Source organism: Ornithodoros turicata, chromosome 4 (genome assembly GCF_037126465.1).
Source record: "Ornithodoros turicata isolate Travis chromosome 4, ASM3712646v1, whole genome shotgun sequence".
NCBI lineage: Eukaryota > Metazoa > Arthropoda > Arachnida > Ixodida > Argasidae > Ornithodoros > Ornithodoros turicata.
Genome location: NC_088204.1, coordinates 6,506,078 through 6,522,557, shown reverse-complemented (window position 1 = coordinate 6,522,557; position 16,480 = coordinate 6,506,078). Strand labels below are relative to the sequence as shown.

Here is a 16,480-nt window from a genome sequence, read left to right as displayed (position 1 = left end):
ACTCGCCAGCCCCCCCCTTCTTCGCCGGACAGTAGCCTATACAACTGAACTGGGCCGAACTAAAGTGAACGGTTAACGTAAGAAGACTTTTCAAGACGGCAAACCAAACCAAACCATACTTTGAACTGCATCGCAGGACACTAGAAGCAAGTCTGGCTCGCCTGGACGCCCGGCCATTTGGCCTTGTAAAACTCCTGGGTCCACAGCCATTCAATCATCAAGCGGCTGCATTGAAAGCGCTCGTACGTTTCCTTGAAGAAACGCATCTTATTGACATTTTGTGACACTTTTTGGTCCCTCGTTTGTGACAAGTGTTCGCACTAGTTCGAGATCTTTGTCTCCCGCCTCCAACTACTGGGTTTTCTCCCATTTTTTTTTATTTGATTCAACTAACTGCGACTAAGTGGTCTGGGGTAGCAAGTCTGACGTTGTCGTGACTTAAATCCCCCCCTTTTGTTCTTTTTCTATCACATCACATCACATCACATCACATCACATCGCATCGCATCGCATCACACCACATCACACCACATCACGGCTGTGTACCCTTCTGAGACACACATCTATCGTGTTGCAGTAAACAAAAAACCAGGTTGTCCCGTCTAAATATCCCGTACTCAATGATCGCCTCCTTCCATTGCTCCGTATTTTCTGTAACTCCTTTTTGTCCTTCCTCGCCCCCTTTTTGCTCCGTAGCCGGTGCTGCCAGCCTTTCGCGTTGCCAGTGAAAGAGGGCGCTAGCGATGCGTCTTATTTATTTATAACTGGATTTATATCCGGCCTCACTTCTTTGAGCGGATTGATTTATCTGACCAACTTCCCTTCGAACGATCGTTGTTGCTAGACGAGCGAAAGATTCTCCCCTCCCACCTTTTTCTTTCCAACACACACACACACAGAAAGTGGATCTAACGAAGAAATAACATCCAAGGAAAGACACAATCGATGATCGGCACCGATGCTAAACTGAAGGAAAGCAGAGAAGAGCGCAGGAAGAAAGGAAAAGAAAAAGGTGTGCAGAAGAACCCTATCAAAAAGACAATCATTTTCCGTTGAAGAATCAATATCAGAGAAAAAAGACAGCGCAGAAACTTTTTTTCTCTTTATTCTTCTTTTTGTAGCGGAAGCTTGCCATTACGAAGCCTTCGAATTACGCCGTCAAGACGACGTTCGACAGCATAATAGCAAATGTACTACAACAAAAATGACAGCTTCACTCGACCAATAATTGCGCAGTGCAGCTGAGTTTATTTCTGAAAGTGCGTCGCATACGCCCCTGCCAAGCGCCGAACAATGTTAGACGTTCGTAAATGCTTTTACTGGCAAGGCCAGACCCGAACGTATTGTGTTGGGTGCATTGTCTCTTCGTGCCTGAAGCCTCCATGCTGAACATGACCATTCTCAAGTACATGCATGACCTCACGCACATGCCCACGGGTGGATGGGTTAAAGGCGGGTTTAATGCTATCGGCTCCTCCCCCAATCAAGTACCCCAGAGTACCGCACGCACAGAGGATATCACTTCATACGGCCTTACTCCCCCACGTGTGCCCCTTTTCCTTTAATCCCTTATTATCACCACGACGCACCAGTGGCTGTGAGTAGTGTGTACACCTTTTGAGAGGTGGGGAGAGGACAGCAGGACGGAGAGGGTATTCGGTACGAGTGAAAGGGCAGTCTTCAGGAGTCACTCAGAGTACCCAGAGTAAACCAGGTACAGGACAGCCGCAAACTCTTTAACAGGAAAGGTTCTTTGACAGAGCTTTTCACTAAGTAGCAACAAACATTTGCGCTATTTGTTCGTCCACAAACTCTGTATTCCGTCTGGCCCCGAAAGAGCCAAGTCTAACTACAGCATATACTGCCATGTTCCCGTCCTGTTCCGTCCATTCGCGATTTCGTGCAACACAAATCCACAGAACGAAACTGCGTGGACTTGTCTTTCCTCGCAGACAGAAGACGTGGCATGGAAGAGGAAGCGTTTTTCTTTACTTTTTTTCTTTTTTTTTTTTTACGATGCCCGCTACAGTTAACCCATCGTCCGGCTCCATAAATAAAAGCTCGCTCGCTCGTTGCCAGCCGCAGTAAATCTCGACTCGATTGGTTCCCAAATCGGGCGGTCTCCCACAGCGGCAGTCTAGGGACACTCGTTACGAGCGCCCCCTATATGAGTACTACTTTTTTTTTTCACCTAGGGGGCGCCGCACGGGCATGTAGGCGTAGCGAGGTTGTAGTATGGCCGTAAAGCATCAAGATGACTTTTCCGGGAAATATGGCTCCGAAGAGAAAGGTACCTCTGTTATTAATGGCGTAGATTGATGCGATGATTGTTACTGCATAGTGCTATACACGCGCAGGATTTTATGAATGTTTAGTGATGTTTTTCCTCGTGGGCGTAAATATTTAGGAGGTTCGTGATAAGCGAAGATTTTCGCTTCTTCGAACAGTCACCAGTACGCCGGTTTAGGAACATAACGCTCGAATGCGGAGAAAGGGGAAAATATTATAATAAAGCGACATTTAGCTCTATCTGTTAGAAAATGGCTTCATCGCACGGGTTTGGTCCTAACTCAGAAACCGGAAAAATAAATACATGTACTGATGTTCAGTGAGGAAATCTGCCTCTTAATCTGTGGTTGGTTCACTACTTAGTATGAGATATAAAATGATTATGTGATGGGTCAGAGATACTGGTATGACATGAAGCCCTTGTGGACAGATAACGTCAGTGAAGACCAATGTCCCCTAGAAATTCCTAAATTCAAGTTTCGAAGTCCTAACTCAGCCATTTCTATATTAGGTTGTTTATATTATCTGTACTGCCTATGTACATTCACCTCGTTTCCATAACGGTCGAGAGGTGACAGAAGGACCCTACTAACTGCGTGGTTTCAAACCTTGGCTCTGCAGCAATGACGCCGGGACATCACGGCTCAATCTCTCATGTATTCGGTAGATCCAAAGTTGTCGTTTTCTTTCCCTGCCCGTCCATTACGCCATTTTACCTTCCTTCTGCGTAAACTCCGCCTCAATGTGGCTTTCGCCCCACAATTCAAGTGCATGATCAAATGCTGTGACACAAGCCTCTGTTCCACCTGCGGTGTCGTGGCGAACACCCAGCACATTCTTATGGAATGTGCACTCTACTGCCCGCAAGGGCGGATACTGTGTGATGAGCCTGCCCGTATCAGCAAGAGGCCGCTCAATTTAGCTGCAGTCATTGGCCCTTATGAAGATCCTGTGCTGCATCGCCGGGTTCTTCACCTGTTCATGGACTTCCTCTCGTCCACTGGATTGCTTCAGATGCCTTTAGTCCTTTCTTGTGTTTTCATCCTTCCTTGATCATCTTCACATAATGTTCCACGTGCAATGGGGTAGGGTACCGCACCACCGCGGTGAAACACCCCATCTCATCGTCATCATTTATTGTTGTTGTTTCCATAATGATGCTTTCAGTACCTGAAATCTTTGACCGTAACTAGAAGGACGTATATTGTCTTCTTTTTAACCATACGATCATAGGTACGCGATGAGTGTAACATTGTATGAACTGTTAACGCAGGATTCTTCAGACGGCAGCGAAGTCAGCAGCAGTCGGCAGACACTGGTGGCGCTGCTGTTAACCGTGTTACCGTTCCTGCCAGCATCGAACCTCCTAGTCGTTGTGGGATTCGTCGTAGCCGAACGCGTCCTCTACATTCCAAGGTATCAGTCACGGAATTTAAGAAGATAATAACCAACTCTCAAAACAAAGCTTCACTACAGAGCACGCTGAAGGCCAATCATTGCAAAAGAGTGGTGTCGTTATATTTGTGTGTGAAAAGCTCGTGTGCGTGCCTCTTTGCGACAATTAACGTGTCTGCATAAGTGCCACAAAAAGGCCTATACGCTTCCCGTTTTCAACAAATCAAGGGAGAGAACGATGTCAGTCGAGGTTATTGTTGGCTAGGATCACGCTATGCGGCGAAGTTGCGGACAGTGTAATCATCCGGAGACTATCGCGCATATCCTGACAGAGTGCCGTGCATACCATCCTATGCGGGAAACTCATCTTCCCCACGCCAGGCCTGACATACTGACGGACGTCCTCTTCCCCGAAGGTTCTTGTGCGGAACGACTTTCAAAAACTCGCGGCCTCGTGCGCTTTCTTCAAGAAACGGGCCTAGCGGAAAGACCACTCTAGTGCACCTCTCACCTACAGTGTGTTTCCGTCCCATCAGTATCGGTTATCCTGCCCTATGCATCTATCCTGCCCTATCACTTTGAAGTCCTCAACGCCCCTCTCCCACTTTCCTTTTTTTTTTTTTTTTTTGCTATAGTCGTGACGATGCCCACTTGAGTGCGGCCAACAACGGCAAGCTACCTCGACCCCCCCCCCCCCCCCTCTGTTTTAGTTTTTGTTCTGTTCTGTTTTTGTTTTCTGTTCCGTTTTCTGATGATGGCCGGCTAGGATCACGTTATGCGGCGAAATTCTGTTTTACTTTTCTGTTCTACTCCAATTACGTTTTCTTTTTTCTTTTCTTTTTTCAGTTTTAGGGGTCTGTTACTGGCCGGATTTCTGTTTCAGTAAAACGTGAAACAGACAAAAAGAAATAAGGGGGAAAAAAGCCTGCACATCATGGCGATATCCGCCTCGCTATTCCGTAAACTTCGACGTATCTTCCTGCCTCCGAGCGTCCGCCTTCACTTCCCTCTGGAGAAGATATGAAAGTGTCTCCGAGATTTTATTCACCGGACTCTCTACCTACCTTCCCCGGGGGGCAGAAAAAAAACAAAAAAAGAGAACGAATTCTATCGTCCCCTTCGCAACAAATCCTCCGATAACACTCTCGCTAAGGCGACCGTGCCGTACCATTAAATAAAAGGGAAAGATAAAAAGTGATTTTTATTCCGGCGTTAAGATTCAGCGACTCTGGCGTCTTCCATCCTCCGGGGACTTCTTTTTTTTTTTCTTTTTTTTTTGTGTGCGCGTGTTGTTACTATTATAATTTTCTTTTCTTTTTCTCGGCGTGAAAGGAAGCGACTCTTATCTTTATTAGGGGCTGTTTAGCCGCTGGACGTTGGGGAGTTTTCAAAGTAAGTCGCCGGGGCCCTTACTGCGTTTCGTGTCGCTTTTAAAATGAAAGACGCTAAGCGAAGTTCTGGAGGATGCCGACCGTTAAGGAAGGAAGCTTCTTATAGGGTTACTTACGCTTCATAAAGTTCGCGAAAATATTTCTCGTGAGGGCGACATATGAAGTCACTGAGAGGAACGTGTGCCGTATCGGGCCTCAGAGTTTGTTTCGATTCGTTCAGCTTTTCTTCCCGTCGTGTCAGCTCCACAGATAACTTAATTCCGATATCCGACTTCACAAGTTTTCCAAACATTCAAATGCCTCGAAAAGGACGGGTTTCAAATGTAAAGAACTTCCGCGGGGTCTCACTAGTTCTGCATCACTCGGCAAAACGGCGATAATAAATAAAATTAAAACGTTTTATCAGTTCGGCGTAAGAAGTACATTTCATTTTATTTCAGTATCGGCCTCTGTCTGTTGGTTGCCCTCGGCCTCCAGCGGCTGCTGGACCGCAGTGGGCGGCGAGTTCGCATCACTCTCGTAGGTGCCGCATGCGCCCTGGTGGCGCTGCTAGCTGCAAGAACGCTCCATCGTAATCGCGTCTGGGAGTCGAGAGAGTCGCTGTTCGAGTAAGTTTCGTTGATACATCATTTGATACATCCGATTTACTAGAGGATATAGAGATCATTGCCGTTAATATTCTTCGCGCAAGCTCTACTAAAGGTTAATTACGTCTTCGCAACTCAGTTGAGGGTTGATCTTAACTTTGCAGTCCTTCGTTTAGTACGCACGACTTCACACGAATAATACTGCCAACGAGATATATCTGCTCATACGCGCGGTTCGCTATTACGGCTTCCGCTGCTCATGGGCACTGAAAATGAACATTGAAATTTAAACTATTGTCACTACTTTAGGTTTTCAGTTACACGTAGTACTTAACGCCTTCCTACGATTCTCAATCGTGATGTGATGTGATCCAATCAATCCAATCCAATCGTGATCCAAGTGACACCATTAATTTCTACAAAGATCAACCAATTCATTGACTCAGTACCCAACACCGAAAAACGCCAAATTATCATCGTCGTCATCTTGTTTCAAAACGGAAGTACAAAAACCAAACATGACTTATTCGCTAAAACTGGTGCCTATTTCAAAATGCGCAACAACTGAGCAACCTGTCCACACCACTACCGACCGCCTGCCTTCTTACCATCGTTGTGCCTTCCCATTAACCGACGCGTGCCTGCATAAAAGCTCCGTATAGTGTTCACTCAAATCCGTCAGAGTCGATTCATACGTTACTCATCATTCCTAGGTCTGGTATCCAAGACCTGCCCGAGAACGCCAAGATGCACTACAACTTCGCGAACCTCCAGAAGGACCTCGGAAACACGGACCTTGCCATTAAGCACTACAACACAGCTATCGAGTAAGTCCTTCTGTCGGTCTCCTCTCTATCTCACGCGTCTATTCTTTACCCCAACAACAGGTTGTGGCCCGAACACGCGAGCGCCCACAACAACCTGGGCACTGTAGTGACGTCACCGCAGGACGCGGAACGTCATTTCCGCGCTGCGCTACGCATCAACCCGAACCATCCGGGAGCCCACTTCAATCTAGCCAATATGTACAGGTACGTCGTCTTGCAGGCGCACATTCAGAGCCAATAATACGCGCACGATGTACTGACGCACCCAAGTGTTCCCACTGGACTTTGTAACCAAAATTCGAAGGTCTTTCAAGGACCGCTTAAGGCTGAGCCGTCATTTTACGATGGATGTAAAACACGGTTTACGGCTAGGTCTTCAATATTTCACAAAACAAAAAAAAAAAACATTTACAACCAGCAGGTGTCACGCGAGAGAAAACACGGGGTCTACATAGCAGTGATCCATTCACAAACGTGACTGATGACCCCTGAACATTAAGGGTTATAGCTCAGCGCGGAAAAATTGTTTAATAGAAACAGATAACTCCGTTCATTTCTTGCTGCCGATTCTACTGCAAAACGTGCTAACTCCCGCGGGTTCGAACTACAGTTTCGTAGTATGGTTAAATTATAGTTTGCTTAATTAGTTTCAATTAGATTAGTTTAAATTAATTTACTTAAATAGTTTACTTAAATTACTACGGGTAAGTGTAATTATTTGCAGTAGCAGCTCCATGAGAACAAGAAAAAGACGCAAAATCGAGGGTTTTCGAGGACCGTTGGAAAATTCCGGTGTTTTCCGACCTTGAAAATGGCATTTTGAAATTCCAGCGTATTCCAGGGTTTCAAGGACCAGTGGGAACCATCAGTGTAAGAACAATGCAGACAAAGCGAGGGCGCAGCCGCGATACCGAAGTACGATTCCATGAGGCAGGGTACGACACGCGCGAAACCTTCGCATGCAACAACGTGCACGCTCCTAAAGGTAGCTTTCCCACATCAGGCCTGCATATGAGGCAGAGCACCCTTTACAGGACCACCACGCCTTCCTTCACCACCTACACTCTTAAAAATGAGTTTCACCATATAGCACGCTCCTAGCCAACCATCATTCCGAATGACAACGTTCTCGTCTCTGATTTGTTGAAAACATGGGGCGGAGTCTATTTTGTGACACTTATGCTCTTCATAAGTGTTACAAAAAAGGCGTACGCCTCCCGTTTTCAGCAAATCAGGGAAGATAACGATATCATTCGAGATTATGGTTGGCTAGGAGCGTGCAATGCGGTGAAGTTCATTTCTAAGAGTGTAGATAGAGAAAGCCTGCTCACTCGTCGACGTGACGTAACAACTAAGAGTCAGCCAATCAGGATCGTTTTTTCAACGGCCGTAGCCAATCACGAACGTGCTTCCAGCGGTCGTAGCCATGGCGACGAACCGCCATCGTGTGCGAGTAGTGATTGAACGTCCCCGCGTACTAAATGGGAAAAACTTTAAAATAAAGCGCAAAACGGTTCTATATCTTTCTGAAAAGCGTGTTGCGCTTTTTGTCTACAGATGTGAGTCTCCAGGTTCAAGGTTAGGTGCAATCATTTGCGAGTTTCTTGAATTCGCAGAACTGCGAACCGCAATAATAGCGGACGAATTCTGACTTTATATGTCCACGTAGAGAAGGAGGGAGAGGAGGAAATAAGCAGGCCTTCTATATATAGGTGCCGTCGGTAGTGCCCGCTACACGTATAGCGACATTTAGTAGATCGGAAGTACCCTAGGAAAAGGATACCATAAAGGACGTCGTAAAAATCAAAGATCAGCAATGTGACGACAGCCGCTTGAGAGGAATAGCGCGATTGGCTTATCGTGTTTTCGCAACCGCTATCATGAACGCGCTTCGGTATACAAAAACTCCCACTTGGCGCGCTCACACGCGTCATTAAAGTATTCGTTAAATTACACCGTGGAGAAAAGTGTTATCATATTGACTGTTGCTGCGGTTACACGAAACGTCTTCGATTACAAGCTACTCTTCCCACGAAAGTGCGTAAATCATTTTTACTGCTGTTTTATTACTCCTCACTTTGCAACCATCTTGTACCCTAGCCACACGGCAAACTTAATGCATTAAACGGAATGGCATTTACTTCACCTCCTCACCTCCGTCGTTCTCTCCTCTGATTTGTTGAAAACAGGTGGCATAACGCCTTTTCTGTTACAATTATGTTCCGCATAATTGTCACAAAAAAGGCGTACACCTCCTGTTTTCAACAAATCAAGGGAGAGAACGATGTCATTCGAGATGATGGTTGGTTAGGAGGTGAAGTAAATGTCATTCCGTTTAACGCATGAAGTTTTAGTGCATTAAGTTTGCCGTGTTGCTAGGGTACAACACTCAAAGTGCGTAGCTGAATCCAACGTAGTGTTTCCAGAGTAGCTAAAATACCATACAGCTCACTGGAAACATAATTCGTAAAGCGTAACACTCATGCATCTATCTTATTTTGTAACCTGCAGCAAACAGGGCCAAATAGACGTGGCGCGCCACCTACTGCAGCGCGCCGTGGAACTGGACCCGGACTTCGCAGAGGCCTATTCTTCGCTCGCCCACCTGGCAGCCGAGGACGGTCACGTGGTCCGCGCCGAGGCCCTCCACAAGATGGCGCTCAACGCGGACCCACGGAACGCCGACGCTCGGAACAACTACGGCACTTTTCTGCAAACACAAGGCGAGTACTCTCGCTCCTCCACTCTCAACGCACGCGCGGAGGTTTTCCAAAAGTGCGTTCTCGATGCTTCCAACGTTTCACTTACCCTCAGTAGACTTTCTTTTGAATGGTGGCAATTGAACTCGATAGACTTTCTTTGTCGAAAAACAAAGAAAGTTCCCCGTGGTTCCTTAAAGGAGCACGGAAGTGACCCCAAAAAAATGTTTTTGTTTTTCGCTGCGGCGTCTTCTGCGACGAATAAAGTGAGCTCCCGCGAAAGTACGATGAGAGCAGGTGACCTACAGAGCACGCCCAACGCTCTGCTGCGCGCACCTTTAAAAAATCCTTTCCACTTGCAAAGAGCGCATTGGCGAACGAGACGTGGTGACGTATCATGGACTCCGGCACGTGACCAGTGACGTCCAACGGCACAGTTCAAGCATGTATAACGGCGCGTGGGCCCAGAAGAAAAAACAAAGAAAAGGCCCTGAGCAGTTTCTACGTCACGCGGTGCTCGTGTCTCTCGTCCGCGACCGCTTCCACCGACTGTATTTTGTAAATCTTATTGCGCAGTGACAATACACCGCTGATCGAAAATATTTTGCATTGTGACTCCTGGTGGACAATTTTACAGATGAGAGAAGGTTTCGAACTATATGAAATGTCACTTCCATGCGCCTTTAGAGCGTGACCCAGGGAATGTCACCACAGCGGAGGAACGCTTCGGCACTTCTGGAATGCATCATCGCAAGCGCCATAATAGAACCACACTGAACTATTGTTGCTAGTACAACGTTCATTCAATAACACGAAGAACAGGAGAGGGACGAAAAACGTTTCACTCCAGCGTCAGGTACCGCACCCAACTTCCCTATAGCCTCGGGGTGTTTGCGGTGGATTCATAGATTATTCATCTTTGTTTCTTTTTGTGGGAGTTGGAGGTTGAGGAAACGATACGAATAAGGGGTAAAGGCTGAGATCCTCAGCGGTATTAGAATATGTGCAGAATGTGTGATGAATATGAGAAGTAAGAAACTTTACTTCCCCGGTATGTGAACATGATGGCGCTTTTTTTTTTTACTTTCGTGTTAGTAACCCTTCAAACCTTAAGTTCACCTTAACCTCAACTTCAAAGTAACCCACCGTACGTATCTCCATAGCCCTCCGAAGTAATATTCGTGTACTTTGTACCGCACTGCGATGTTTGTCGTTTCTTATGAAATATCGTTTTCACGGATGTTTTCATTGTTGTGTGTCGCTAGCGGAATAATTTGACAGTAGCTCAACTGTCTCGCGGAACAAACCACAGCTTGATTTAAACTCGTATTAAGTAATCCTGTGAGTTGAATAGCTAATTTCGCGTGGTGGTGAAAGGGCTGAAGGTGAAGGGGTGAAAGGAGTGAAGGTGAAGGGGTGAAAGGTGGTGGTCGTGGTGGTGATAAGGGCTCGCCGTTGTCGGCCTCACAGATATGGGCAACGTCAAGACTTGGTCTTGGCGCATTATGGTCTTAGTTACCGCTTCGCCATTAAAACACGAACCATCACCATCACGACTGACGCCCTGGAGAATGTGCGTCCTGGGCCAACTTCTAAGAGAACTGTGCCGACATATGTCTGAAAGCGTCTGAGGAAAACCCAGGAAAAACCTCAGAAAGCACAGCCAGCACCAGGACTCGAACCCGGGTACTTCACATACGTTCATCGGGTACCCTATGGAGCTCCAATCCCAACCTCGATGTACCGCAATTAAAGGGACACTAAAATGCAAAGAACAAGTTCACTTCAAATTACGTTGCACGCTATGTTAATTTCGTACTTGTTATCATGATTCACGACTTTGATTCCGTTACGGAGCTACAATCGAAATTATACCGGACTCTTTCTTGCTTCGGCGCTAAGCAGTGAACGTCTTTTCAGCTCGTGCATCCGTGTTTTTAATCCATGTGGCGCATGCGCTACGGAGCAGTCCCCGTGAAAAACATAGTGCGCGTTGCGAAGTGAACTGGCGTCGCTGTCCGAAGGACGCGAAAATAAATGTTGTCAGTGGAACATTCGCGAGAACTGTTGTGGGCTACAATTAGTGAATCGGTATTGAAAAATGCAGCAGTGCGCATCATGCCGCGCATATGCAGAACACAACGATCGGACTCGTTCCAAATCCACACGGCCACGATAGGTATTCGCACACTTCTCCTGCTGTCTCATTGGATGCCGCAAATCTTTGCCTCATGAGGATACCATACATTTCCGCCGAAGACGGCTATGTTTTTATTGCATTTTTCTTCTACACGGTATAGCGCGGTGCGAACTAATTTTGCTCGCATTATGCTAATTCAAACACGAACTTTCATTTGAGAGCAAGTTGCTTCTTTGCATTTTAGTGCCCCTTTAAGCCAGTAACAAAAGTAGAAACTCTAGAGAAAGCAAGGGATTGAGGAATGTATCTGAATGGTAAAGTACGCACCATTTTAACTGACAGCGCACGAAAGTGCAGGAGTGGACGCCTACCTGAGAGCTCTGCAAATGACAAACGCAGAACAGACGGGGAAAAGTTTCTCGACAAGCGAACGTATGGCCGCCTTTCCCAATTTCAGCGTGCTCCGTTATGCATGAGAAATGTGGATGCAGCGCTTTGCCGTTTCTTCTGTACGACGTACAGACAGCGAGGCTTGTAACAACAGCAAGAAAAATACTATTACGCGCTTCATTATAAACTCCCCAGCAGTTCTTGACACAGTGATGTACGGTTTCCAGTTTTCGGTTGTCTCCCGTAAGGTAAAGTGGGCAACTTTAATAGATGAATTCAGCAGGGAACGTTTCTGATGCGGCCAGCGCGGTAATTCCACGCGCCAGATGAGGACAGCACGCACGTGGGCTTATACGCAGACAATTGTGGGCATAAGTTAGAATAGTAGATACATAAATCACAATAAATTACATAAATTGCATAAATTACAATAACTACATAAATAATAGCATAATAATAATCATAATTGCATAAGTTACAATAATTACATATATAATTGTATAAATTTGTATAAATTACGATAATTACATACATAATTGCAATAGATACGTCGAAATGGGAAACCAAAACAAAGAAAACAAAAAAAACACACACACTGTCAAGGAGCCCGCGATAAGGGAATCCCAAACGTAATATGAAAACAGTTAGGAGCAACTAAGAACTTTCGTGCAAGAGGCTGCACTTCTTCAGGTACTAAACTGCAGCCTGAAGAACTGCAGTCTCCTGCACGAAAGTTCTCCTTCAAATAAACCTTAGTTGCTCCTAACCGTTTTCATATTACGTTTGTAAATTACGATAGATAGTTTTAACTGAACGTATTTGCGGTTCAGCGCCGTCCGCAAGAAACGGCTTTTAGGAAGCGGTTGTCCCGTCCGCTCGACCGGAGGGCCGACACGACGTCATCGTTAAACGAAATTACAAAACAGAGACGTCAACTAAAATGACTCAAATAACGAACCGCGTTTGATTACATTCGACAGGGTATTACGGGACAGTAACGTTGTTCCTGTTTCTAATAATACGCTAGCTCGCATACAATGTATCATCGAGCGAGCATTCATCGCGTTGGTGGCAGAGACATTGACATGTATTCGTGAGCGCAGCCCTCGCTCAACGTATCATATGCCGCACTTCTCTAATGAAAATGTGAGCAATGAACACAAGTCATGTTACCCTCCTCCGACATTTCCAATGCACGTGGTGCATAGCATAACGCCTCGTAATGCAACGCCCCACCCGAATATATGCCAGAGCTGGAGATCCCAAGAGGTGTACACGTTGCACGCTCATCAATCTGTCGTGCCTACCTCTTTCAGTTCTGCGATACGACCGCGGGGCGGCGCATGTGTTGTGTTTCCTCCCTCTGTCTTTCACTGCCTCCAGATACCATGTCGTTACTAAGTTATCTTATCCACGAGACACGGAAAGCTTGTGCTCCTCCGCTCCGTTTTACGTCCTCTCTCAGTTCTATTTCCGCAAGAATCTCTCGGTTCTCCCCTCGTAGCGACAAAGTCGCGATCGTCGTGCTATGGCATGCCATTATTTTCCGCGAGACGCGTTTCAAAACAACCCTTTCTATGCACTACAAACAAAGCAGAAGCCGCTTCAATGTAGAAAGTGCGAGAGACAAAATGCTTCTCCCCGGCGGGAAAACTGGACCGGAAAACGATTTCCCGCTGCACGACGCTTTCTCTTGCTTTGCCTATCCCTTTCTATATTTGTACGTGTATATACCTCCGCACAAGAGAGGCCGTTGTGGGCGTCTTATTCTCTCCAAACGGGACCGCAGTTGAGCTCCGATTCGTTTGTTCGCTCGACAAGGGAAAACACTCCGAATGAGCAGTAAATCAGTGATTTTGTTTCCTTACGTCTCGTTTAAAAGGGTTTCTCAATATATTACGCATTTGATGAATATGGCTAAGGGGAATGAACTGCTACGCCCCTCGAGACAATATCAGTCAAGGGGGAATCACGAATTCTACTAGGAGGCGAGGCGAAATCGCTGTCCTGCGCTACACGGTGAATTCTTTTACACTGTTCAAGGATAAATGTCTTCTCCCGTAGCACACGTCTCTGTTGTGTACGTGTCACATTCATAGAGATGGGTGTTTCGCGCAACATCCTTCCAAATGGTGTATGCGACAGAAAACACCATTTCAGGGTAGTGTATTCCATCTAAAACACTGTTTAAGATGGTTGTTTCGCAAATTTTTCAATACTGTTATTGCACCTTTTCGTTGAGCCTGCGCTATATTTATTTATTTTTTTTACTTATTTACAAAAACACTTTTACACGCTGAAAAGGTGCAAACATTTACTTTGTACCTATGCGAAAGCATAGCTCATACTTACGTAACAACATATCTACCTCTCTTTCAAAATTAACTTAAGAAGAACCCCCATTGATACAAAGTACCTCGGTCTTCATCGGTTCCTCAAAGCACTTATCTAAGAATGATATGCTCGAAAAATGTCGACAACTTCACGAACTCTCTATAGCGCCTTTCCTCACATGGGGAACATCTTACACATTTTACATATAAATACACATTTTGCACATTTACATAGAAAACCTGATATGGTTACATATACCGGGAACCTTCCCCGTACCTGCTCGTGGCAAACTTATCAAAGGCCAAAACCAGTTTCCTGAGCATGCAGTCTTTCTTGCCGCGTAAGATATGCTATAGAAAGCACATGTTTCACCACTCTACCGACGCGCTAACGATCTTCCCGTTTTTCTTCTTAACGTTTACAAACCAAAGAGCGGCGCGCCGTATCTCAATTCGCTGGCGACGATAACCGCTAATCTCTCTCTCCACTTTAATAGAACCGTCGAAGGAGCTCTTCCATCACTTTGGTACGCTCAAATGCACCTGATACGCCATTAACATTTCCCGAGCTACCATCAGCGACGAAGAGATTGCACAAAAATACCCGCCACGCAAACACAGACAATATCGCGGCAGTGGGATGTCGCTTATCGCACTTTCGTCGTTAAGTCGTTAAGCCCAACGCTGTCGCTATTAGCATGACGTCACGCGCTTTCTCCGTCTCCCTAATTGGGTGAAATGGGCCGAACGTCGTGCTGCGTTTCGCTTGAAAAGCGGTTAGAATGAAAAACGGAAAGCGGAGTTTAAAAATCGGGAAGAATGCTACACGGCGCAGTGGAATATGTACAATCAGGGCAATTTAAACGTAAGCACCGTTCGCAGCATGTTGAGGAAGAACTATATAGTCGACGCGACGCGAAGCATTGATTGCCTCGGAGGATTTTTATCCTATTTTTATATTTATGATATTATTATATTTTATTTTTATTTATTGCCATGTGGAGGACTCTGCACCAATCTTTGACCTCTCGGATATTGGATGCTCGGATACTCTTACACCGTTGAAACAGCATTTTCCCACGTAACACCGCCAGCCTCAGAACATTAGTTCTCTCATGTTCAACAGTTGCCGCTTGCGTCGATCCCGTCGTATGATTGTGTGTATGAGTGAGAAAATGTAAGAGTGAAAGGGGGTTACCGAGAGAGAGTGGTTGATGTGACCCTTCTTGATGACGCGCCCTTGGAAGTCGCTGGGGAGGTGTGTTAGCTTAGCTCAGTTGGTTGAGCCCTGGACCGGAAATCCAGAAGATGTGGGTTCGAGTCCTACAGCTGGCTAACCTTTGCAGTGACTTCCACCTTTCAGTGTGTATGTTTTGAACGTGCGGGAATTATCCCAACTCGGAAAACGCAGAGACAAGTCTGAACATGGAGGCAGTGAACGAGCGTATTCACGCGCCGAAGCGCGGAGCGTGGGCGAGATCAGCTGGTAACTTGATCGTCGTGTCCCTACAAATGCTTCGTGCCTTGGGCGTTCCTTCACGGTTCTCGACATAACCAAGATGGCCGGCGCAGTCGCTGGTGTGTACGGGAGATGGCGCCTTACATTTTGCATATCTCCTATTGATATACGAAAGTTGTAACATGAGTGCACCGAGGGCTCAGGCTATGGAATAGATAAACCTTCTCAGATTGCATCTCTACCACTTCACGGTACCTTCAAATGTTGTGTTCACCGTGACCGTTCATTCGGTCTCTGCCATTCACGATACGGACTCTGAATACCGTAATAGGAACATTTTGGAGCCCAAGTCGCTCAATATGGGAGGGACCTCACCTCCAGAGGGCGGCAGTGCGTCTAATGCATCATGTGTAGGAACCACTTGGAAAATCCACCGAGCGACTTTGGCAGCAGGAGGATTCCCTCGGGTGCCTCTGAAAGCCCGATGCGCTCATAGCGTCGGAGGAGAGAGAGCTCGTTTCTCCAGGCAAGCCGCCATCGGACAGGGAAATGAAGTAGTCGACAGGCGAGGAAATGGCACCGCATAGGCGGCGGGGAGCGTTTCTCTCCAAATGGGCTTCATTTAGAACAGTGGGATGCCGACGATACGGTCAGTTAAGTTGCGTTCCAATTTTAGGCATCTTCAGCGTCGAGATGGGAATCGCGTTCGCCGGCAGAATAAATGAGGAGGAAGACATTTCTCGCTTAAATGTGCGTGTGTGTGTGTGCGTTAGCTTCTGCGCGGTGGCTATTTAAGAAAGTTCTCCAATCTCCGTAAGTGCCCGTATGTAGGAAGACTCCCTTTTTCATTTTACGTTTACCTCCTTTCTTTCCTTTCTTTTTTTTTTTTTTTTTTTACGAAGGCAGAGAGAAATAGGCGATGTCAAGTTGCCGGTGGTGAGTAAATCAAAGAGTGATATTAAACGGTGAG

General features: G+C 46.3%; 2 protein-coding genes across 2 annotated transcripts in view; one reads left to right on the top strand and one right to left on the bottom strand.

Moving 5' to 3' along the window:
- LOC135390871 (uncharacterized) overlaps positions 1-16,480 on the bottom strand; it is a 510,967-nt gene that overhangs the window by 399,709 nt on the left and 94,778 nt on the right. The gene's annotated exons all lie outside the window — the stretch shown is intronic.
- LOC135390869 (protein O-mannosyl-transferase TMTC1-like) overlaps positions 1-16,480 on the top strand; it is a 184,012-nt gene that overhangs the window by 138,159 nt on the left and 29,373 nt on the right. Inside the window, exons 8-12 of the mRNA XM_064620818.1 lie at positions 3,563-3,705; positions 5,516-5,683; positions 6,376-6,489; positions 6,550-6,693; positions 9,001-9,212. Coding sequence (XP_064476888.1) covers positions 3,563-3,705; positions 5,516-5,683; positions 6,376-6,489; positions 6,550-6,693; positions 9,001-9,212 — 781 coding nt within the window. The remainder of the gene's footprint in view (positions 1-3,562; positions 3,706-5,515; positions 5,684-6,375; positions 6,490-6,549; positions 6,694-9,000; positions 9,213-16,480) is intronic.